The sequence below is a fragment of the Macrotis lagotis genome, chromosome 1 (genome assembly GCF_037893015.1).
Source record: "Macrotis lagotis isolate mMagLag1 chromosome 1, bilby.v1.9.chrom.fasta, whole genome shotgun sequence".
Lineage (NCBI taxonomy): Eukaryota > Metazoa > Chordata > Mammalia > Peramelemorphia > Peramelidae > Macrotis > Macrotis lagotis.
This window is the reverse complement of record NC_133658.1, coordinates 896,936,761-896,962,999: the sequence shown is the minus strand read 5'-3', so window position 1 is coordinate 896,962,999 and position 26,239 is coordinate 896,936,761. Positions and strand designations below refer to the sequence as shown.

The 26,239-nt window shown below is 39.6% G+C and overlaps 1 protein-coding gene across 2 annotated transcripts in view; it reads left to right on the top strand.

Annotated features, from left to right (window-relative positions):
- PRKCZ (protein kinase C zeta) overlaps window positions 1-26,239 on the top strand; it is a 224,103-nt gene that overhangs the window by 6,472 nt on the left and 191,392 nt on the right. Inside the window, exon 2 of one of the 2 annotated variants that reach the window (XM_074218705.1) lies at window positions 18,551-18,672. In XM_074218705.1, the coding sequence (XP_074074806.1) occupies window positions 18,551-18,672 (122 nt within the window). Of the gene's footprint in view, window positions 1-18,550; window positions 18,673-26,239 lie in introns of those variants that run through there. The other variant, XM_074218704.1, reaches the window with a different exon arrangement.

Sequence of the window (26,239 nt, the reverse complement as noted above, 5' to 3'; positions counted from 1 at the left end):
GAAATCCCATCCTTCATGATTTCTTATAGAACAATAGTGTTCCATCAAATATTCTTTGCTAGATCTTTATCCAGATTTTTCTAACTGACCTTTGGAATGGGGGTTCTTCCTGAACTCTCTTCCTATCTCTATTCCTTCATCTACTAATGATCTACAAGAATATTTATCTTTTTATATAAATTTTCTGCTATCAGAGATTCTTGTAAGTTTCACTGAGTGCAGATCTATCCTTTGGTTCGGGAGAGCCCTAGGTTCTGGACCTTTCTCATTAGGGGCAAAGGATCCTCATGTTTCAGTGCTGGTTCCTAGAGCATCAACTAGTCTCAGCTAGCCCCCCCCCCCAAAATACTAAGCCTGGATGCTCTCTGAGAAGGAGAGAGAGAGGCTCATCAGTGTTTGAAACGAGATGCTTACACTAGTTGACTTTGTCAAAGAGTCTTAAAAATATTTTTGACCTGGCATTTGAAGCCCTTCCCAAATCTCCTGTCTACCTTCCTTTGCACGAACTTAAACAGACTCCATCATCACTTCTCCAGCTTTGTTCAGGGTGAGTATGACACTTAATCTCCCAGCTTTAGTCACATCCTCCATGCCTAAATGTTCCCAAAAAATCTAACTCTGCCTCCTGGTTTCTCTGGCTTCCTTTCTTTCTCTATGAAAACCCTACTTTCTGTAGGAAACTTTTCCTTATTCTTAGTGCTTCCTCTCTGTGATGACCTCCACTTTATCCTGTTCTTTTTTTTTTTTTATCTTGTTTGGTTGGTGAGATGGCCCAGTGGATAGAAAAATCAGAAAAGACCTGAGTTTGAGTCTTATCTCAAATACTTAATAGTTCGATGTACCTGAGAAGTCACTTAACTTTTGAGCCTTGGTTTCCTCATCTGTAAAATGGAACCAAGTGTAGCATCTCTTCATAGGCTTGTTGTGGGGATCAAATGAGATAATATGAAATACAGCAAAGACTGAGAAAATTTATGTGAACTGATTCAAAGTAAAAACACATTAATTAGGAGGGTAAGAAGACAGAAAAATAGTCAAAAAATAAAGTGGATGTTGCAAAATTACAAAGAATAAGCATGTTGTGGTTTGAATGTTATTTAGTGACCTCTTGAGAGCAACATTCGTTTTTATTTTGTTTCCTCAGTATTTAGCACCATGGCTAGGATAGTAGGTGATTAATAGTTATTTATTGCCCAACTAATCAATTGATGATTACTATGTTAGCTGATGAGTTTGCGGCCAACAAAGCATCTGAACAAAACTTTCCTAGGACAATATATTCCATTTGATATTATTTTACTGAATTCTATTTATTTCAATGGAATTCCATTCAGCTGAATAATTTTTATTTGTTTGTTTTTTGGTTTTTGCAAGGCAATGGAGTTAAGTGGCTTGCCCAAGGCCATACAGCTTAAGTGTTAGTTGGATTTGAACTCAGGTCCTCCTGACTCCAGGGCTGTAGACACCCCCTAGAATAATTTTTATAAGGGAAACATTCTAACTTCAGAAATCTAAAGGGCTGAAAGCTTAGGGAAATTGCCTTCTTTTTGTGGAACTGTTCCCCATATGCAAAATGAGGAGGTTAGGGTAGATGAAAATTTTAACATTCTATGAAGCAGTTGGGAGGGTTCAGGATGAAAATGCCTAGTGAAGGTTGGATAGAATCTAACTTTACTGAATTTCCTAAACTGCATGTGCTTAATCCTTTGGCTCTTGTACCAAGTTGTAATACTTTCCCGTAAAATTGACTCTTTTCCCTACAGGGAAGTAACTTTTTGGGCTAGGAAGCATCATAAATTAATCAAGTTTTAATTGATCTTCCCTTCATTTCTTGAGGATTTCAAAGAAGGAGGTTTCAAATAAATTCTTTGACAGTCCATTTTACCTTCTGTGTTAGAAAGAAGCTGACTGATATGAAATCAGATTCTCCTAATTGCTAGCTTTAGTTACCACCCCCTTTCTTCAACCTGGGGAAGAGCAGGGGCCATAATCGTCAAGGGAATACAAAATATTTTCCTTTCATCAATCAATCAACAAATGTTTATTAAGTCTGTGTTTTATGTTTGGGGATTGTTGCATAGGTGAGTAAAAGAACTGGTTTATAATTGAATAAGAACACTGGGATGTAAAGTGAACTTCTGAATATTCACTGAAAATATTCTTGGGAAAGCTCCCTTAGAAGATAGACTGTGAGGGGTGGCTAGGTGGCGCAGTGGATAAAGCACCGGCCCTGGCGTCAGGAGTACCTGGGTTCAAATCCGGTCTCAGACACTTAATAATTACCTAGCTGTGTGGCCTTGGGCAAGCCACTTAACCCCATTTGCCTTGCAAAAACCTAAAAAAAAAAGAAGATAGACTGTGAGAATGAGATTAATTAATGTTTGAAATCTTATATTTTCTTCTTTTTTTCAGTCTTTAGTCTTGTTTTAATATTTCTTATTGCCTCCTAGAGTCACTGGTTTCTATTTGGTCCATTCTTATTTTCAGAGTTTTTATACTACTTATACAAAGCTACTAATTCCCTTTCCAATTCTTCCATAGCTCTCATTTCTTTCATATTTTTTTAATGTTCTCATATTATCTGTAAAAACCAATTTAAGTCTCTTAAAAAATCCTCTTAATCTCTTCCAGAAATTCTAGTTAAGTTTATCCCTAAATTGTGTTTTGCTCTGATGGCATTATTTGTCATTCTCTTCTTCTGTGCTGTTTTATGGTTAGGTTCTTTTTTGTTTGCCTATTCTTCCAGTCTCCTTCCTGTGTCTAGATTTTATGTATGGGCTGGGCTCTGCCACACTTTTGTAGTGAAGATCTTGGCTGGTTCTGTTGCTATTTTTGGGGGGAATATTGAGTATTGTGTTATTCCAGGATCTCAGGGGAAGTTAGCTTGGGGATATGAAAACTTTCAATGTTACCAGAAAGGACTAATCCAGGGCAAAGTCTGATCGCTGTCCTCTTGGCCTGAGCTCTGCAAGTTCTTGACTGGAATTTGGGTCTGAGCAGCAGACCTGTGGACTTTTGCCTCTTTAGAGTTTCCTTTAGATTGTTGCTAAACTCAGTCACTCTCAGCTGGCTAAAAACTTCTGCTACTTTATGGGAAAGAACTTCAGTTCTTTCCTTTAGATCTGAAATTCATACCTTAATTATTCTTCTGCCAACTTCACACTGAATTAGATAGTGTTTGAAGAAGGATTTGAACTCCCATTTTCCTGATTTCTGAGTCCAGCAGTCTCCCTCTGAAGGTCCCACCTCCCTTCCTTGAAAGTCTCTTATCTTCAGCCTCAGTTTCCTCATCATTAAATAGGAATAATAATGAAATTTACCTCACAGGTTCAAGTGCTGCTGCCTGCCCACTCCCCTTTGAATTCTTATGGGTCTCCATATTTTGAAAGCTTTTCATTCCATGGACTTTGGAGAGCATGAGCCTTTGGCATAGATGCACCTGTCAAAAGCATTATTCTCAATTTGCATGTGTTGTTATTGCTCTTAGTGTTGGTGGTTAAGTGATCAAAGCATAAAGATTGTGCATCTTGGAGGAAGGAGGAAAAAAAAGGCATTTGATAAGCATAAACTGGTCTGGTAGGCAATCCTCCAAGGAATCTGAGGTACCATTGGTGTGGGTATTCCTCCTCTGTCTATTCCAGCCCCTGCCTCACACAACTTAACATCTAGCCAGTGGGAAAAGGAGTTTGTCTTTCCTGGTATTGCTTGTTTTCTTTATTGAAGTCAGGAACAATTAAATCACAACGTGCAGATGGCCATGACTGGGAAATCATATATGATTTTATCTAATCTGATAAAATTGGAACTCCAGTGTTTGGGGCCATTTAAAGCCCCTCAGAATCTGACTCCAGCTGATCATTCCAGGCTAATGACACAATTCTCTTTCCTGTCAGTCTGATCTCTTTTGCTGGACCTCATACTACATACCACCTCCCATCTCTAGTTCCACATGGCCTGGAATGATTACTTTCCTCATTCAACTGCTGAGACTTCCTAGTTTTCTTCCTATTTAAGGGCCAGTGTCCCCCCTACTCTGAGAAGCCTTTCCTCCCACAAATTGGGAAGATCCTTCCTCCTCCTCCTCTCACCAAGGTCATGTTGTATGCCTTCCATTTGCTTATGTCCACATTCCTCCAGAGAATGGAAATTCCATACTAGGAGGGCATAGACTCCTATAGCAAGTATTTAGTAGAAGTACCTGTCTTCCTCTTATTCTCTGCCCTTAGATAGAGTTATTTCCTCCCAGAATGAAAGTCCCTTGAGGGATAGGCTGGTTTCCTTTTTGTCTTTGCCAATGCCAAACAGATAGATCACATAATAGATGATTGTTTAGTGAATGCTGGTTTGTCTGTTACATGAGATATTTAAGAATTGATTGATTGGATGGTTGTGGTCCTTCTTTCTTTTCTTTCTTTCTTTTTTTTTTTTAGATTTTTTTCAAGGCAGTGGGGTTAAATCACTTGCCCAAGGCCACACAGCTAGGTAATTATTAAGTGTCTGAGGCTGGATTTGAACTCAGGTACTCCTGACTCCAGGGTTGGTGCTCTATCCACTGTGCCACCTAACTGCCCCCGGTTATTCTTTATAAATTTTTAAATTTCTAATTTATTTGAGGCAATGGAGTTAAGTGATTTGCCCCAAGGTCACACAGCTAGGCAATTGCCACCTAGCTGCCCCCCATCTTTCTTAAAGAAGACCATAATGACATCGCTATGTTAGAGTCATGTTGCTGTGTGTGTGCCTGACTCTGATTGATCAGACTAATATGAGGTTAGAATGCTCTACTACAGATCAGGCACAAAGTCCGTGTGAATATTTGGGGTGGATTCTCTAAATTTGTACATCTCATGTTTCTTTTCAAGTACTTATAATTCTGCTTTGTTCATAGTGCACAACACCTTCTCTGAAGGTACTTCATGCTGAGTGGTCCTGTGCCAGTGTCTCCCATGCCAACCATCAAATGCAAAGTTCCTAAGAGAAATCATAAGAGTGTCCTTACATCAATTTTTCTGACCACTATGTTAGTGCTTGCCCTATGTGAGTTCTCCCTAAAATCATCTTTATAGCAAGCCTACATTTGGCATTTGAAAACTATATGCTCAGCTTATTGGAACTGAGCTCTTGGCAGAAGAGTTTGTATACTTAGCATTCAAAAGCTAATCAGTATTGCACACCAATTTCTGGATAATGACTTGATAAATACATATTGAATGAATCCATTGGAGAGACAGAGAGAGAGAGAGAGAGAGAGAGAGAGAGAGAGAGAGAGAGAGAGAGATGTTTTATGATGAAAGTCTGTTGCATTCTTGCCATTAGGTTCAGCAGAAGCTCTTTCAGGTGAATTGGACTTTTCTAGGATAGGAAGTCTGGTCTGCCCTTTGTTAAGCAATAACCTGGAGAAGAAGATAGCTAGGGCCATAGTGAACCACTCAGTTCCAGCCCAAACCCTAGGAGAAGCAATGACCTTATAAAGACCAAACCTGGTGAGGAATCAAGTTAGAAAGACTGTTTCAGGGGGTGGCTAGGTGGTACAGTGGATAGAACTCAGGATTTAGAGTCAGGAAGACCTGAGTTCAAATCCAGCCTCTGCTCAGTGATCCTGGGCAAGTCACAACCATATTTGCTTCAGTTTATTCATCAGTAAAATAAAAAGGAGAAGGAAATGATGAACCACTTCCATATCTTGCCAAAAAAAGTCACGGATAGTTGCCCATGCCTTAAAAGACTCAATTACTGGGGTGGCTAGGTGGCGCAGTGGATAAAGCACCGGCCCTGGAGTCAGGAGTACCTGGGTTCAAATCCAGTCTCAGACACTTAATAATTACCTAGCCGAGTGGCCTTGGGCAAGCCACTTAACCCCATTTGCCTTGCAAAAACCAAAAAAAAAAAGACTCAATTACCACACCATTACCACACCAGCAATAATTAATAATAGGTCCTGTAGCCTACCTTCCTTTCAGTCACTCAAATTCAAAGTTTCTGAGTCATTCTTTTTTTTTGGGGGGGGGGTAAGACAATAGGGTTAAGTGACTTGCCCAAGGTTATACAGCTAGGTACTTATTAAGTGTCTGAGTTGGGATTTGAACTCAGGTCCTCCTGACTCCAGGGCTGGTGCTCTATCCACTACACCACCTAGCTGCCCCCTGAGTCATTCTTTTTAAGTTAAAAAAAAGTTATTTAAGGCAATGGAGTTAAGTGACTTGCCCCAAGGTCACACAGCTAGGTAATTGCCACCTAGCTGTGCCCCCCCATCATTTTTTTTTTTTTAGGTTTTTGCAAGGCCAACAGGGTTAAGTGGCTTGCCCAAGGCCACACAGCTAGGTAATTATTAAGTGTCTGAGACTGGATTTGAACCCAGGTACTCCTGACTCCAGGGCCGATGCTTTTCCCCCATCATTTTTGATGCTGTTCCATGTCCCACATTGAATCAGTTGCCAAATCTTGTCACTCTAGCAGTTCTCTAATACACTTGAGAGATTCCCCTTGCTTATGACCTCATGACTTCTCCTCTGTATTCTTGTAATGGTTTCCTACCTGGTCTCCCTCCATCCACATTAACTGTGCAGATAATCCTTCTCTTCTTTAATACTTTTAATTTTTATATATAATTTTATTTTTTATACTTTTAATTTTTATACATCTTTAGTTTGGGACATTACATTCATTTTCCAGCATCTCCTTGTTTCCTAAGTCTCAGTGACTCCCTGTTGCCCTGAAATACTAGCCTCATTGTTGAACATATAAAGCCCTGGCAGTCTGACTCTGGCTTTTTTTCTTTTAGCCTTATTTAACATGATTTCCCCTCTAGCAGTTGATTTTCCAAGCAAGTCTCCTTGCTGTTTTCCATACTATCTCCAAGCCTCCATACTTCCTCAAAGCTTTCTCCTGGGCTGGGAATGTCTGCCTCCTCCTCACCTCTGTCTCAGGATCTGTAGCTCCCTTCCTATTCAAGTGCTGCTCCTGCAAGAAGAGTAATGTCTGGTCCTCCATGGCCATACCCCATGGGCTTTTGTCTTCACAGTCCCACTCTCTGTATAGGGCCCAACTCAGTAAATACTTGTGGTCTTCATTCCAGTGATCTGGAAGCCTTGACCTCAGACTTTAGACAGGAAATGGATGGGCAAAGGACTGGGGGTGATAGCCACTTAACTTTGGAATGAGGGTGGGTCTGATTTCCCCAGTCCCCACCAAGATCCTTAGTCTTTATCTCCCCCCCGCCCCAAGACCAGTCTTGTAGATTAGTGAGGTGTAATTTGTGTGCTGTTTGTAAGTTTCTGTCTCAAAAATCTCTGTCTGGGAATTCCACCAGTTAGACACTAATTGGTGCTAACAACAAATGCTGGGTGGTGAACTGGCAGCTATGAGGGCAGTTCTCAGTTGAACTGGTAAACCAGTAGGGAGCGGATAGCCTGCAGGAGACACTGCCTCTGTTTGCCTTAGTTTCTTCACCTGTAAAATGGAGATAATAATACCTACCTCCCAAGGTGGGTGTGAGGATCAAATAAGGTAATGTGCACAAATCTTTAAGGATGATATAAATACTATGTTTGTCTTACCTAAGTACCCCCGATATAGTAGAGAGAAAGAACTGATCTTAGAGTCTAGTCTTCTTTGAAGGGACCAAGTCTTGTGACCTTGGACAAGTCAATCTACTTCTCTGGATTTTTTTGGAGGAAAGGAAGGGAATGACAAAAAAGGTTTTTAAGGTCTAAGGGGGAGAAGACTACACCTTAAAGATTGTGAGCAGCAAAATGGAGCAGTGAGTGGATAAAACTCTGAACCAGAACTGGAAGACTAATTTTTTTGAGCTCAAACCTATTACAGCTGTGGGACTCTGGGCAGATCATTTCAGTTTCTTCATCTGTAAATGAAGCGACAAATCCCAGATAGAGTCAAGTACAGTTGGACATGCCTGAAAAATGACCTGTCAACAAATGATGGTGTGGACTATAGTTAGAATTTATTGCACCTCAATTTAAATTCATATTATTATGTAGCTTAGTTCACCCCTTGACTGAGAGGAAAAGGAGGAATTATAGGTAATTTTGGATAGTGAAAGAGTATAGACTGGGGGAGGGGCACAGTAAGAGAATTCTGGGACCTTGTTAGTTGGGTTAGGGATGAAAGGCACCTAGTCCTTGGGCTAGAATAAAAATCACTAAGGTGGGATGTTCTCAAAAATTTATTTTGCTTGCTCTTGATCCTTTCTCTCAGAGACCAGAGGATTTAACCAAAGGGAACAGTCATTTCATTGGCTTTAGTTAGTAGATCTTTCCTAGCATCTCTTATATCTGTCCCTTTTCTCCTGGACACTACCACCATCTTGGTGCAGGATCTCCTCATCTCCTACCTTCAACTGTTCTGCCATCTTGGTATATAGGCTTTTTTTCACCTTATACTTGGATGATTATGATAGCTGCCAGTGGGTCTGCCTGCTCTAGGTCCTCTTCACATAGCTAAAATCAGGCTCAGCTAGAATCCCATTAAACTGTAATATACAAAGGTAGAAGACCTGAGTTTAAATCCATCCTCACTTACTAGTGGTATGATCCCAGAGTATGTCACTAAGATATTGTCTACTTCAGTTTTCTCAACAGTAAAATGAATATAATGATAGCATCTACTTCCCAGAGCTGTGAAGATTAAATGAGATAAGATTTGTGAAGTGCTTAGCCCAGTATCCATCACATAGTTGGTGCTATATAATTGCTAGCTATTGCTATTATTATTAAACAAGATATATACTTGATACATGAAAGGCAGTTTCCTTGGGAAAGCATTGAAGGACATTAGGACAGGAAGAGCATTCCAGGTATGGGAGAACAGCCGTGGAACATGCGTGGATTGGGGAGATAGAGAATTTTGTCTGAGCAACAGCAAATGTCACTGAATGGGAGAATACCTAGTGAGATATAAAGTGTGAGAAGACTGGAAGGAAAAGGGAGTGCTCAGGGAAGGGTCTTGAATGCCAAATAGGATTTTATTTTGTTTCCCGGAGATAATAGGGGGAACCACCAGAGTGGGTTGCAAGGGAAGGGGAAGGGGGCATGATCTGGTCAGACTTGTCAGCTGAGTGGAGGATGGATGTCAGTGGAGACAGACCTGAGACAGATAGGTGGATCAAGCAGCAAGATGAAGTCTAGGTCTGTGATATCATTAGTATAGGTCTTGGGATACTGCCTGCAAGCTAAGAATTGTTTTTCACATTTTAAGATCAATTAAATAAAGGTTTATTGTACTGCTCCTGGGCAATATTAAATTAGGCTGCAGGTAGATTTGGCCCTCAGGCCTTTTGTGGGACCTGGAATGAGGAAGTTTCCTCTTCCCCTAGAAACTTGATGCTTCCTTCTGCTATTTATATGATTTCTTAGTATTTGAATAGTCCTGGAGAATTTAAGGGTTTTTTTTCCCCTCAGAGTCACAAACCTTTATTATTTCAGAAACTGGCCTGGAATCCAGATCTTACAGGCTCTGAAGTTGACTCTTTTTAAAAAGAAAAATCCATTTTAATTATTACTACCCAATTGTAATTCAACAGATCCATCATGCTTTCTTTACAGAAATAAGGGTTCATCAGGCCATGTCCTAATCCATCTATAACTAGCACCTTACATACCTCGGAGAAGTGACTGTCCTTGACCTCAGGTCTACTTGAAGTAGGGGAAACTGGGCAGATTTTTTGGTTTTGTTTTGTAAGGCAATGGGGTTAAATGACTTGCCCAGAGGTTACACAACTAGGTAATTAAGTGTCTGAGGCTGGATTTGAACTCAGGTTCATCTGACTCCAGGGCTCTAGCCACTGCGCCACCTAGCTGCCTCCTAGATGTTGACTCTTTAACCATTTCTTAACACCTCTTCTCTGGAAGAGAATACTGAATGGGTATATAATGGAAAGGGCATGGGATTCTCTTCAGTGGAGGACCCATTTCTAGCAACACCTGCCCTAAAATGTAGGGTGCCCTTCTGAGGAAGAGTGAAGGCCAGAAAACTACAGAATGCCCACTGGAAACATTTCTACGGTGCTCTAAGAGAGAGAGAAAAGGAGCTCATTCTTTGGATAAACCTCTAGAATGTCTTCCAGTTCTCTAGTACATACTCACAAATATACACAGTTACCTCTTTCACATCTTGAGGGTTAGGGGTCTGGGGGCCCCGGGGCCACTGCGATCTGAACAATCTCAATTTTTTGGATCCCCCCTTCATTAGAGAGGTCTGAATTTTTTTCATCTTCTTTCATGGGCTGTTTATAATACCTGACCATAAAAATTGGGTTAAGTATTTAGTCATAGACTCTATGTTGACTGTGTTGTTTTGTGACTTCCTGAAAATTCCCACTTAATTTCCTTTGTAAACCTGAGATATAGAGAAATCTGAAATGGAGAAGGTTGTGATATGGAAGAGATACACATATACATACATATATGTGTGTGTCTATATGTATAGACACACATATTTGACTTGAATAATAACAGCTGATATTTATAAGGTTTATTTTGTGCTACATTCTTTACAGTCTTCTCGGATGATCTAGTAGGGGGTGACTGGTTCTCATTTTTCCTGTTCATGGATGAGGCCATCACTACGTACTTAGATTTTTCATTTCTTTTCAAAAGTCAGTGGCTTGGGTTTCCACCATCCTGTAACTTCTAGAGGCATGAGATTGAGGTTTGTTGTTAGGAGAGATATGAACAGGCAGTTTTTCTCTCTGTAACTTGGTAGCTAAGTGGACCTCTGGCCTTTGTTCAAAGACCTGGGCAATTGATAATCTGGTAATTCTCCTTTTGGACAGCCCTCACTGTTAGGAGGGCCTCAGCCACTTGCTAGCCATGTGACCCTGGGTAAGTTGTTTATCCCTGTTAGCCTCAGTTTCCTCATCTATAAATCTGGAGAAGCCAGGAAATGGCAAACCACTCCAATCTCTTTGCCATGAAATCCGCAAATGTAGTTATGAAGTTGGACTCCACTGAACCACACCACTGTCCCTATAAGGAAGAGATAGCATGACAGAAGTTGGAGGGCTGACCTTCAGAGTCAGGAGAATTTTGAGTTCAAATCCTGCATCTCACAAATACTTGCTAGGTGCCTGGAATGCTGTCTCTCTTCTTTGCCTGCTAAACTTCCTGGCTTCTTTTAATTTTTAACTAAAATCTCACCCTACTGGAAGCATTTCCCAGCCCTTCTTAAAATGCCTTCTCATTTAATTATTTCCTGTTTATCCTGTATATAACCAGCTTTGAATACATTTGTTTGCATGTGGTCTTCCCTTACTAAATAGGAAGCTCCTTGAGGATAGGGAGTGCCCTTATCTCTTTTTTATATTCCTGGAACTTAGGCTTTATAAATTCTGAAAATACTCCTAGACCACTGTCTGAAACTTGTAACAGTGGGAGTTTCCCACCTAATTCCTTACTGTGATTGAATTATGGTTCTTAAAAAAAATCTCCTTTTGTCCAGTTAGATGATTTCTCCCCAAATTTAGCTCTAGCATTTCCATCTCTATTCAATGGCTTAGTTAGGATATCAATTTGGAAGATCTGTTTGAGCAAGTCACTTACCCTAGTTTGCCTCATGAGGTGGAGAAGGAAATGGCAAACCAATCTGGTAAGAAGAAAACCCCAAATGGGTCACACAAAGAAGGACTTGGTTGAAATAACTGAACAATAAAAGACATTTTCCCTTCTGGATGCCTGATACAGGTTTAGGATTGAGAGAATAAGTCCAAAAGAATGGAACTGTCCTTGCTCTTGAGGAGTTTATATAACTATAACTAAATAAATAGGTGAATAAAGATGAATATATACAAAACTTAAATCCAACAAAATTGGGAAGGGAGGGCAGTAGTAGTGGGAAATGTTTGTCCTTTATTTTCTTTTTTTTTTAATAAACTTTTATTTAAGGCAATGTGGTTAAGTGGCTTGCCCAAGGTCACACAGCTAGGCAATTATTAAGTATCTTGAGGCCTCATTTGAACTCAGGTCCTCCTGACTCCAGGGTGCTCTATCCACTGTGCCACCTAGCTGCCCCTTGTTATTTTCAAAAAAGACCATGACATCAGAGAGGAGCTGTTATGACAGGCACAAAAATTGGATTTGAGTGAGGGAGTACTGTGCTTAAGTTACCTTCCTTACTTTCTCTTCCAGAGTCATCTGGGACCAGATATGAATCATGATGACTGGAGATGGCCCTGGATATGAGGCAGTCAGGGTAAAGTGACTTGCTAAAGATCACACAGCTAGTAAATAACTCAGGCTGAATTTGAACTCAAGTCCTTCTGACTTCAGGGCCAACATTCTACCTACTACATCATCTAACTGCCCCTAGTAGTAGTGAGAGGAATAAGGAAATGCTTGTGAAGAACATGGGTACAGATAAGAAAAGACTAAGGTGAAGAAGAAAGGAGAGAGGGCATTTCAGGCATGGAGGACCAATTTAAAGGCATGGAGATGGGAAAAGAGTGATAAAGCAGAGTAAAAAATTAGTTTGGTTGGAACTGAGTTCTAAAGGTTGGTAGTATCTGGGGAGCTTGTAAAGAGGGGCTTTGAAAGTTAAAACAGACTAATTTCTATTTGATTCTCCAAGTACCAGGGAACCACTGGAATTTGTTGAGTGACATGCTTTAGAAAAATCACTTAAGTTCCCATCATGAAATACCTTGTTTTTACTTTGTATGATTGTGTGTATTATGTGTACATTTTGTCATTTCTCTTTCCCCTTAACCTCCCCAGCACCAGAATCTGGGGGGCCCGAAACCAAGTGCCTGGCTTCATTAATGTTTCTGGAATTAATGTGAATGTGAACTAAAAGAATAGTAGAATTCACCCCCCGCCCCCCATGACTACATCTGACCCAGGTTCCCTTCTCTATCCAGGACATTCCCAGGTTTGATCACCTCAGTCCCTTCCAATCCCAAACTTTCTTTAAAGCACTTTTTATGTATCATTTCTCCTTAGAAGACTTTCTTGATTTCCCCTCTCTCCTTTTTGAAATCACTTTGTACATACTTTGTATTTTCTCATTAATATACTTGTTATTATTCCCCTAAGTGAAACTTTTCTTTTTTTGGTTTGGTAGATAGCAAGTGTTGGGGAGAAGATCAGGCTTCACACCTGAGCTGTGCGCTCCTTATAACCTTGGACAATTCATTTCTGGGCCTCAGTTTCTTCCTTGGTACTGTGAGAGAAGTTGGCCTCCCTGACCTCTCTGGGCTCCCTTCCAACTCTTAAGTCTGTGATATTATGATTCTCCTCCCAGACATTTAAGCAGACACACTGACTCAGACTTAATCCCTTCTCCGTTCTATCCCTTTGCCCTTGATGTGGCTTTCTTTCTTGTTCATGGCCTGTTAACCACCGGATAGGGATTAGCTGACTGTACTCTTTGGGTTTCCATTTCCAGCTGGCACCTCTGAATAAGGAAGTCTACTTATGTCTCAGAAATTCATTTATTGAGCTGAGATGAAGGAGGACCTCTGATCACTTATATACCAATAGTCATATTATTCATCATATTTCCCCTTTACCCTCCCCCCCAAACTTGGACCCTGAATATGGATTATTGGTGTAGCTTCTGCTTTGATGCTGAAGAGTGAATTTAGTCAGGTACTTAACCACTAGGGGGTCTTCCCAAACCTCTATACACAGCAGTGATGCTATTTCATTTCTATTGGAATAAATGCGGAATTGTGAAGAATCTGTCAGATACTTTCTTTATAATTGTTTAAAGCATCACAACTTAACAACAACCATTATAGGATGTGGAAAATGGTCAATGCTAGATAGGTGTTTCTAGAATTGAATTCTTAGAGAAACACCATCATATTTAGTAGATAGGATACTAGTCAGAGTCAGGATAAGGAAGGATCTGAGTTCTGCTTCCGAATGGCTGCTTGTCAGACAAATCCTTTTAAGAGCCTGGATTTAGTGGATCTAGAAGGGACCTAGATCCTTACATCCTGTAGCTTCCCTCATTTTCATTATTATTGTTCAGTTATGTCCAACTCTTTGTGACTATACTTGGCAGAGTAGTTAGCCAGCTCATATTACAGATAAAGAAATAGGGTGAAATGACTTGCCCGGGGTCACACTACTAGGAAATATCTGAGGTCAGTTTGAACCCAGGTCTTCCTAACTCTAGCCCTGTTACTCTGTGACTATAGTGCCATCTAGCTGCATCCTTCATTTTCATAGGATCACAGAATATGAAATCATGGGACCATGATTTTGGGTCCCGTGGATGATCTGGTAAAACGTTAGGCTTTTCTCAGAATCGTGTTTATAATTGTGTAAAACAAAGTGCATAAAATATAAAGGAAACTAATTAGAATGAAATACAGTTCTGAAAATATTAAAGCAGTTCAAGAAGTTTAAGAAGCCCTGCTCTGGCCCAACCCATTTTTTTTTTTAATTTTTGCAAGGCAATGGGGGTAATACAACTAGATTATTAAGTGTCTGAGACAGAATTTGAACTCAGGTCCTCTATCTACTGCCCTACCAACACAGCAACACATTTTTTGACCAAAATAATCTCCACTATAACCTACCATCAATTGGTTAATAAATCTCCTTGGAGACCTTCCTTGGGACAGAAAGCACTAACTTACTAGAGTAGCCTAGCCTGTTTTGGGACAGATCTCCCTGTTAGGAATCTTTTTTTTGCAGTTTCCATTCATGACTCTGTCCTCTGGGGCTAAAACTCTTTTCTACTGGATTGCCCTTCAAATCCTTCAAATCTGTTTTCTCCCCTGTAAAGTGGGATTAATGAGAGGCTGAGCCTTAGTTTTCTCCTCTATAGAGGGGGATTAATGAGCAGCAGAGTGGGTGGCTGCTATGGATTTAGAGCACTGAAAATAAATAGGACATCAATTAAGCACCTATTGTGTACAAAAAACTGAAGAAAAACAAGACAATCTTTATTCTCTAGGAGCTCACACTCTAAAAAGTGAGATAAAACACAGAAAATTTTAGCTTCTATTAAGAGAAGTTAAGGGAAGCGCATAAGAGCATCTAATATTTATATATTGAGAGAGAGACAGAGAGAGAAGCACTGAACTAAAATTTTTTTACTAATAATACCTTTTATGTGATCTTCACAACTCTGAGAAAGATAGATATTATTATTATTATTATTATTATTAATTATTTTTATTGTTATTTTCCCTTTTATAGTTGAGGAAACAGAAGCCAATAGTCTTAGGGTCACACAGGGAGTCATTGTCTGAGTCTTTCTCACTCTAGGACCATCCCTCTTTGGGACAGGTCCCATGGTCCTTAGGCTGAAGCAACAAATCACATTCTACTGTCTTTTCAATGACTTTTCACATGAATCAAATCAAATCAAATCAAATATTAAAGCATTTGACAATAGTAAAGACTTTAATGGCCAGAACTTTCTAGATGTGAGGCCTATTTCTGAACCTCAGTTGCTATGTGGCTTAGTGCCAATTACTTAACTTTCTATTGCCTGGGGCAGGTGTCTGAGACTGTAAGCAGTGAGAAGGGAGTTTTTTGGGACTGACTGCCTCCTTCTTTGGTGATAAAGTAAATCCTAAACAAAATCAAGTCTGTCTCTTCCAGGTTCATTTTCCAGCTTCAGCACTATGGAAAAGTTGTCTTTTATAGGGGTGATTCTATGTTACTGGAGACTTGAGTTCTCCAGATTTGTAGACTCCAAAAATGGCGATGTAGCTGTCCCAAAGCTATAAATTGTAATAAAATTAATAAAATTAATAAAAGCTTTATTTTTTCAATCGCAAAAACAAGCAAAAACAATCTTTCCTCTCTTCTAATTCTCCCACCCATTAAAGAAAATAAAATTATTTTAATTAATTAATTTTTCCAGCTATATGCAAAGATAGTTTTCAACAATCAGATTTTTGATAAGGTTTTGAGTTTCATATTTCATATTTTCTTCCCTCTCTTTTCCCTTTCAAGAAAATTATTGAAATGTGCATATCTTAGGGGGGGAAAAATAAACACTGATTATATATATATACCCCCCACCGCCACTCACCAAAAAAAAAAAGTCTTAATATCTGCCCTGTGTCAAATTGAGTGGCAACTAGGGTGGTTTTGGTGGATAGAATACCAGACATGGAGCCAGGAAACCCTGAGTTCAGATCAGACCTTTATTTATTTATTAGTTGAGTGTGACCCTGATCACATTAGTTGAGTGACCCTGGCCCAAGTCATTTAACTTTTGTTGGTCTCAGTTTCCAATCAGTAAAATAAGCATATTAGATAGTTCTCACTCATAGGGATATTGGGAGTAAGAAATGAGACCTTATTTATAAAATGCTTCACACAGTACCTGAAACATTGTTGACTTGTTTTTCAGACCTGTATGACTGTGACCCTTTTTGGGGGGGTTTTCTTGGTTGGGATCCTGAAATAGTTTATTTCCTTCTCCAGTTTACAACTGAGGAAACTGAGGCACAGACAGGGTTATGGGACTTGGGCCAAAAAGTTGGTGGTTTGCCATTTTCTTTTCCAGCTCACATGACTAGTGTCTTGATCAGGGTCACACAGCTTGTGTCTGACACCATATTTTAACTTATTTCTTCCTGATTCTAAGAGTCTGTGCCACCTAGCTTTCCTGACAGATGCTTAATATATATTTCTTCCTTTCCTTTTATTCTATGTCAGAATCCTGTATCATCATGAAATCTCTGAAATTATTGGGAATCATTTATCATTAGGATCTCTTAGTTGTCTGCTTTGTCTTGAACTACTGAGCAACTAGATGGTTTAGTAGATAGGGCATTGGGCCTAGAGTCAGGAAGATCTGAGTTCAAATTTAGCTTGAGCAATTTTCCTGACTGGGCAAGTGACTTACCCTCCATTTATCTTAGTTTCTAAAGCTGTATAATGGTGACAACATCACTTACCTTTCAGGTTTTTGGAAGAATCGTATGAAATGATAATTGTCAAGCCCTGAGCAGTTATTAGCTATTACTATTATTATTTGTGAATAATTATATCCTGCTAGAATGGAAACTCGAATCAGTGTAAACTCTTATCAAATGAGATAAGATTTGTAGCATTCATTTAGCTGCTGTCTTATAACTGCCTGCTATTATTATTAATATTATTAGCCTTGCTCACCTGAATTTTCTTCAGTTCATTTACATGTCTTTCCAGGTTTTTCTGAAATAGTCCCTTTCATCATTTTTCACATAGCCACAGCATTCTGTCCCATGCACATAAGTAGAATTTGTTCATTCATTCCCCTTGTTGATGGGTATGCCTTTAGTGTCTAGTTCTTTGCCAGGTGATGTTTTGTTTTTTTGGAGTTCCTCTAATGGGTGACCCTTACGGTTTTATTTTTTATTTTCTATTGCTATCTTCTGTTTTTCTAATTCCTTTCACTTCCCATCTTCCTGCTTCTTCTTCCCTCTCCTTTGTCTTGGGACAAAGAATCATTCTGTGTGTTTGATAATAGATACAATACTCCTAGACCCCCACTTCTGTAAAATGTGGGTGTTCAACTAGATGGATGAGATTCCTTCTAGCCCATGACTGACTCATCTAACCCTGATTCTAAGAGGATCCAAAGCTTTTTTTCCAGGGCCAACCTTAGTCAACATAATTACCTAGTGTTCAGATTTTTTTTTATTATTGCCATTTATGTCATTGTAGTTGTTGGGTTTATTGTTTTCCTCCTTTTACTTTCATTATTTTATTTGAACCCCATAACAATGTTATGAGGTGGTCATCCTGCAAGTAATACACTCATTTTAGAGCTAAAGTAAGTGATGCTCGGGGCGGCTAGGTGGCACAGTGGATAGAGCACTGGCCCTGGAGTCAGGAGTCCCTGAGTTCAAATCCAGCCTCAGGCACTTATTAATTACCTAGCTGTGTGGCCTTGGGCAAGCCACTTAACCCCATTTGCTTTGCCAAAACCTAAAAAAAATAATAAAAATAAAAAAATAAAAAAAATAAAGTAAGTGATGCTCACTAAGTGATTGTGCCTGTCTTAATAGAACTTACAAGCATCTGATCTTTGAAATTTTTTGTAATTCTTTGTTCTCCAACTTTAGGAAGCAAAGAGTTCTTGTCAACTAGTTCACAAAGAATTCTTAAGTACTGCTAAGTGCCGGAGTTACAAAGAAAGACAAAGTTTGGGTCCTTTTCCCTCAAGGAGCTCCCAATTTAATGACAAAAATGGGAATCTTCAGGCTTTAAAATTAGGACTCTCCCTGTCTGAGACTCATTCCAATATAACACCCTTAGCCTCTCTGAGCCTCAGTTTCCCCATCTAAAAAATAATCTGATAATAAATAGCACATACCCTTCAGGGATATAGAGGGATTCTCCATAACTTTCAAAACCATTGTGTTCCTTCTGGTTTTATTTGTATAAAGACATTAAATCTCTCCAAAAAAGTCAGTGACCAAACTGTTATTATACAACAACTTATTTGGGTTGGGCATTTATACTTCACAATAGTAAGTGCCATGCTTGGAAGTTGCCTACAATGCTCCCTTTCAGGAAAAGATTCTGACTGAAGTGAGGAATATTCTATTCAAAATCTCTCCTTTTCCTCTCCTCCCCAGGGATATGCTAATAACCATCCTGGAGGCATCTACTACCTATGATGAACTTTGTGATGAAGTGAGAGAAATGTGCAGCTTACAGCAGCAGCAGCCAATCACCCTGAAATGGATTGATGACGAAGGTTTGTCCTCAATGCTCTATTCTGAGATCTTGTTTTTAGCTGTCAAATCTGTGAGACTTAAGGTTTTTTCAAAATTGGCCATTTCCCAGAATGGATAGATAGGTAGGTGAGGAATGTTAGTTGAATAATAACAACACATGAGTTCAAATACTATTCCTTTGCTGTTAAGCTATGTGACCTTGGACAAGTCACCTGTCACCTACTTTGTAAATTGAGATGATTTCTGGGGTCCTTTCCATCTCTAAATCTAAGATCTTCTTACCTCATTATCAGCTTAAAGTTATGGAGTACTTTAAGGTTTGCAAAACTTATAGTTAGTGGTAATAATAGTGATGATTGTCCTTTGTTTTTTTTAATACTTATCTGATTTTTTGGTCTCGTTTTTTTTTCTTTTTAATTTTAATTTAAGGCAATGGGGTTAAGTGACTTGCCCAAGGTCACACAGCTAGGCAATTATTAAATGTCTGAGGCTGGATTTGAACTTAGGTTCTCCAGACTCATACTCTACCCTATGCACCACCTAGCTGCCCCAAGGTTTCATGCTTGAAGAATACCATGACAACTGGGAAGTGGTACCATGACAAATACATGAATTGGATTTGAGTGAGGGGTGCTGTGCTATGTCACTAGCCTCACTTTCTCCTCCACAGCCATCTTGGTACAGTGGCCAGATATGAATTGGGATGACTAGAGGTGGCCCCGGATGAGAAGCAATCAGGTTAAGTGACTTGTCCAAGGTCACACAGCTAGTAAGTGTCAAGTGTCTGAGGCTAGATTGGAACTCCTGTCCTCCTGATTCTAAGGCCAGTGCTCTATCTACTGGGCCACCTACATGCCCCATGGTGATAATAGTCATAATAATAAATGCAATGTAACTGTGCAAAGCACTTTGCAAACAATATCTCATTTAATCTTCATTACATCTCTTAGAAAAGATGTTATTATAATTCCCAGCTTTACAGACCCAGTAAAGTCAGATGATTGGCCAAGTGTCCGTATCAGAAACTGATGAGGATTTTCTTAGGTGAACCAACATGAAGAAAGAAAGGTAAACATTTACCTTGCTCCTGAACCCCAAGGACCATGAAGATCTTTCCATCTGGCCTGATCGAAACCTTCAATATATATGGACAGAACATTATTATTATTATTATTATTATTATTATTGACAGGAATTATCTTTAATACTTGTACCCACACACTTAGCACAGTGCTTTGCATATAGTAAATGACTAATAAATGCTTTATTCATTCATTCTTCATTTTACACAACTAGTATATGGTATCTTAATTCAGGCTTTTGTGATTGAAAATTTAGTCCTCTGCTTGGGGCAGACAAGTGGCAAAGTAAGATGGAGCACCAGATCTGCTGTCAGGAATAATTTGAACGGGGCGGGGGGGATCATGATAAAGAAAGAAAAAACATAAATTAAAAAGTGAACATAGTATGCTTGCTCTGAATTCAGAGTCCATAGTTTTTTTTTTTTTTCTGAATGTGGATGGCATTTTCCATAACAAGTCTCCTAAAATTGTCCTTGATCGCTGAAGTGCTGAGAGGAGCTGTGTCCTTCCTAGTTGATCATCTAACAATATTGCTGTAAAATATGTGAAAAATATTTAAAATCAGGGTTCTGCTCACTTCACAAAGCATCCAGTTCATGCAAGTCTTTCCATGCTTTTCTGAAGTTTGGTTGCTTGTGATTTCTTATGGAATAGTGGTACTCCATTACAATCATATATCATAACTTGTTCAGTAGATCCCCAAATGTTGCCTAACAATCTTAAACCACATTCAGAAAAGCACAGGCTCTGGGATGGCATCCAGGGAAAAATCTATAGAAACAATACTACCTAGAGCAGAAACAGGGGTTCTTAACCTTTTTTGTTTTATAGACATGCAGAAAAAGCATTTGGACTTGATTCTTTCGGGTCTCAGCTGGACTTTGAGTCAGAAAGATCTGAATTCAAATTTAGCCTCAGATAACTGCCCACTATATGATCCTGGCCTTCTCCAGTCATCCTGCTCTGTATCTGACCATGGACCCAGATGGCTTTAGAGGAGAAAATGTGATTGGTGACTTTGAATAGCCTTCCCTCACTTAAATCCAATTCACTTGCTTATCATGGGATCACATACCTGATGTTAATATCCTGTTTGAAAATAAAGGACAAGCAACAACAGTATGACCCTAGGCAAATCACATAGCCTGTGTTTTCCTCAGTTTTCTCATCTGCAATGTGGGAATAATACTAGCATCTATCTAAATAGGTTGTTGTGAGAATTAAGTGAAATAATGTATACACTGCTTCACTATATAGATGCTAGTTATAATTGTTTAGAATGCTAGAGGTGTTTTACTGTGCTGTGGGCTGACTGGTGTGTGTGTGTGGGGGGGGGGCGGTGCGGTCATGGACGCATTAATCCTGGCAGATCATTTTTCAGTAATTTTGTAGAGGAGATTTTTATTCTGGGAGGGGTTGGAGTCTCTGGTCCCTGGGGTTCCTCTCATTTGTAAGATTCTGTGATGACTAAATTGCAGTGTGAATTGGTTTAATTTATAAGTAGAAATACAAGCAATGAGTAGGTCACAAAGGTGGGGGCTCTTAAGCACAGTCTCTTTCCCACCAGAGTCTTCCTGTAAAAGCTGCATTAATAATAGAAGGTTGCCTGGTAACTTGGATCTGTGATATCCATACAAGGGTAGACTGGAATGGAGCTTGTTGTTAAGCCTTACTAGTGAGGGGTACCTTTTGAGGAAATGTTGTCGTCTTCCCATTGGCTGATCATGGCACTGTCTCCTCCAGGAAATACTGGTGACAATCCTGGCCCTTTTTTCCCCTCATTGTCCTATGATCACCTACTCACCTGCCTGATCACTTGTGTATTGGTCATGGCATCTCCCAGTTAGCAGAGGCATCAGAGGTTATCCTGTCCCTGTAGTATCTTCTCCTGGGAGATCTTTGATGATGGGGAATTCCTCACCAATGAGACCAATTCCATCTTGGACAGGCTTCCAAGTCTCAAAATCTCTGAGCTGGCAGGGACTTCAGAAACCATCTATGCCAAACATACCTAAGCAAGAATCAGATTACCTAACAAATGATCATCCAGTCTCCTCTGGATGACCTCCAGGGAGAGAGAACTCACTGCTCCCCAAAGCACTCCCTTCCATTTAGAGGAAACTTGCCTAGTTAGTATGTTTTTCCTTATATGGAACCTTTATTTCTCTTTTTTTTGAGAAACTCTTAGCCTTTTGCCTATGTTACCTGATTTCATCCTTACAACAGTCATAGAAGATAACCGCTATTATCATTCTCAATTTACAAATGAGGAAACTGAGGCAGGAAGCAGTTAAGTGACTTGTCCAGGGTTACACAGTTATTTGATGTCTATTATGGAGATTTGAACTAAGGTCTTCTTGACTTCAGACCCTGCCATTCTATTGTCGTTGCCAACTAGGTAGCTGAAAGCTCTTTAAATACTTGAAGGAACCCCAGATAACATGCTGCCAGGCCACATAATATTTCCATAGATCTCTGCTTCTGTGATCTCCCTCATTCCTCAGTATGGCATGTCCCTGAGGGTTTAGCACAGACTGATTACTTTCAAACCTTATTAGCTTCTCTAGTCTTAGGCTGGCCTGCCTACCTGTGCTGCTAACTGGTCATTCATTTTATATTGATTTTTTTTAAATATCATAGTTTTTTGACTGGTCCTAGATCATGAGGTTATTTTAGGAACCTTAAAGTCCAGAGGAAATAGGGAATAATAATTATAATATCATTAGAAGCAGTATGATTTTGAAGACTAGGAAGATCTGGGTTCAGTTCCTGTGTCTGACATTGGCTGTGGAAACTCATTTCACTTTTCTTGGGTAACTGGTTGTTGGTGTTGGCACAGGCAGTTAAAGTGGGTATCCAAGGTGGAGGAAGGGAATGAATAGTATGTGCCAGGTTAATAAACTTTTTACAACAACCTCAGTAGGTGCTATTGTTATTCATACCTTATAGTTGGAAGTTGAGGTACCAAAAAAGGTTAAGCTTTAACATAGACTGATTACTGGGAAGACTACAACTATTAAATATCTTAATAGTAGATTTGCATTCAGTTCTTCCTTACTCTGTCAACTAGGTGGCACAATAGATGGGATGCTGACCCTGGATTCAGGAGGACTTGAGTTCAAAGCCAACCTTATATTTACTAGCTGTGTGACATTGGGCAAGTCATTTCACTCTATTCGTCTCAGTTTCTTCACCTGTAAAATGAGTTGGAGAAGGAAATGGAAAATCACTCATGGAGTCTCTGCTAAGAAAAGCCCAAATGGGGCTTGAAGAGTTGGACACAGCTGAGCTTCCTTATTTCAGGATCATTTCACTATCCACTGTACCACTAATTGCTTCTGTGAGGGACTGAACTCTGTGGGCTGGAGGCTTTCTAACTAAGCTCTACCTCCCTCTAGAATAACAATCTGCATTCTTAGTTGATTACTTGATGCCAAATTTAGCCTTGACCCCTTCTCCCTGGCTAAATGTAGTGATTGCAAGTTGTCTAGAGAGGCAGTGTTAAATGAACACCCAGGCTCTTGTGTTTATTGATTACCCTTATGATCTGGAACAAGTCATTTCTCTGGGACTTCATCTCTTGGGAGAGTTTTGACTAAAAACCATCAGACATCCTTTCTTGCTCTTGGACTTTGATCTTGAGGGTTTGACTAGTCTACCCTTTGCATTTAGCAGATTAGGAAGTTGAATGATGGTGACCAAGCTGAATTTGAGCTTAGGTCTCTTCTGATCCAGAGGCTGATCCAAAGTAGGGAGGGAATATTCTTAACTCTTCCACTTGTGATTTGGTCAGTTTTATCTATCTTTTCCTCTCCTCTCCTGTCTTCTTTCCTCTCTTTTCTTCTCCTTTTCTTTTCTTTTTCTTTATCTTTTCTTCTTAAATAAGAATTTGTTATCAAGGATTAATCCATGGATGAAAAGAGGAAAGGGATATAATTGAACATGAAGAGGATGTGGTGATGATAGGCACATAAATTTAGCAATAGAGAAGACCTTGGGTATCATTGATCTGACCTCTCTCATTTTATAGAGGAGAAAACCAAGACTGGGAGAGCCTTAAGAAACTTGGCCATGGGACAACTAGGTGGTACAGTGCATAGAGCACTGGCCCTGGAGTCAGGTGAACCTGAGGTCTAATCCAGCCTCAGATAGTTAATATTTATTTAGCTGTGTGACCTTGAGCAAATCACTTAACCCCCCCCCCCCCAAAAAAAAAGAAAAAGAAATTTGTCCAGTCACAGAACTAGTAACTTTGCAAGGTGAAATTTAAACCCCTGTCTTCCTAATTTTCATTGAAGCAGTATATCTACTTCTACTAATCAGTCTCTAAAGATATTGGTAAAAATTTAAAGTGAAGACCACATCTGTTAGCAATTAACTTCTATCTGGAAGTCACTGCCATCTATCCAGATATAACCTTATTGCTGTCCACATTCTGGAGAACAGGACTGATTCTGGGTAATATACCAACCTGTCTACAGCAGCACTGTAGTAAGATTACTACATGATGAAGTCAGTGCAAAGGAAAGAATTACTAAGTCCTGAGTCAGAGGAATCAGGCTAAATCTCAACTCTGCATGTGTTATCTGAGTGACTTTGGAAAAGTAACTGACCCCCTCAGGTCTCAGTTTACTTATCTGTAAAATGTTTGAGGACCCATTGACCTCTCAGGACCCTTCTTGTTACAAATGCCCTGTTGGATGGCCAGTTGCTCTGGGGCACAGCCAAACAGTGATAGTTTCCAGGGAATGTGAACTTTCTTCCTCATGGAAGGGGGGAGGCACATTTTCATTAAGGTGATGATGTTTTCCTTCCTGTCACAATTCTGAGCTCCTGACAGGAAGGTCTGGCCTGTTTTAACTCACCTCTTCCAGCTGATACTTAGACAGAGCTTACTTTTCACAACTATACACTGGGAGATCCTATTTTGATGATTCCCATTTTACAGATGAAATGACCAAGCCTCCAAGGGTATGGGACTTGCCTATGGATACACAAGTCTTAATGGGCACACAGCTCACAATTTTCAGAGATGGCTTTTGAAGCTTACCCTTCCCTCTTTGCCCTATAACATATCAACTTGGGCCAACTAGAGTGTCAAATGATGATAGATGCTTTGGAGATTGACAAAGAGGGTTCTGGAAGTTGGGAGAGTAGAAGGTGGAGAGCCCAGGTAATCCACTTCTCCACTCCTATGCTGCCTCTTCCTTATTAGTTTCAGGTGAACTTGGCCTTCACTGTTCTTCAGCTTCTAAAATCTAGTCTCTGACCTTCTAGATATTAAGAAGAGCAGAGGTGACAAAGGAGTTCACAGATTAAAATGTAATTTAACATTAAACATTAAAATTTAATTTAACATTAAACATTAAAATGTAATTTAACAAAATTAGTAATAATAATAATAATAATGCAATAGAATATAATGTTAGAAAACCAGATATTAACATTATATTCTATAAATCAATATGTAACTTACCCTGATCCTCATGTAAGATTGAATTGGCTTGTTTCTCCTTGATTTTGACTCCAGTAGTCCAGAGCACCAAGAGGCAATGACCTGCTCAGAGTCCCCCCTGAGTATGTGACTGAGGAGAGGCTTGAATCCAGGCTGCCCCTTACCTTGTCTTCATTTTATATATATTTTTATATTAACTTGGGCCATCACAGGAGCAAGATTTAGAGCTAGAATCTGACCTGCTTATTTTACAGGAGAGAAAACTGAGGCTCAGAGAGGTTAAGAAGTGGCATAGCATGATTTCTGACTCTAATCCTAGTTCTCCAATCCACCTCAACCCAGGGCAGCTTTATTAGCTCCTAGAAGGCAGGTATCATTTTCTTTTGTTTTTTAATATGTCTTCCTAATCCAGTGCTGGTTTGTTATAGTAGATGCTTAATAAAAATATGCTTGGTGAAGAGTGAATGAATAGATGGGGCCTGGATGGTCTCTTGTGAGGTGTGTTGTTGAGGGATTTTTGTTTGGGTCTCAGTTTTCCCCGAATGACCTTTAAGAATTTTTTCAACTCTGAGAGTCTTTGCTTCCTAGACTGGATAGCTGTGTGACCCTTGCAAAGTCACTTGTTGGAACCTCATTTTTCTTATCTCAAAGGTATGGGGTTTAGATTAAATGACCTCTAAGTTCCCTTCTAGCCACAAATTCAATAGTGTCACAAAACAGGAAAGACTTGCATTCTTTTCTGTATCAGGAAGGCTAAGACTATAAATGGGAGATAGAGGAAGGGGGTGATGAGATGGTAATTGGGATTTGAACTAGAGCTTGTTTTGAGCTAAATTTAATGGAAAGTTATTTGAAATAGTTTTCCCTTTCTTCTTCCTTTCCTCTCCCTCCTTCCCTCTCTTCTCTCTTTCCTTTTCCCTTTCTCCTTTCCCTACTCTCTTCTTCCCTTTTCCTGCCTCCCTCCTTAACTTCACTTGCTTCTCTCCTTCTAGCTTTCCCTTCTTTCCTCTTTCTCTTTCTTTTCCTTCTTTCTGTTTCTGTCTTTCTATT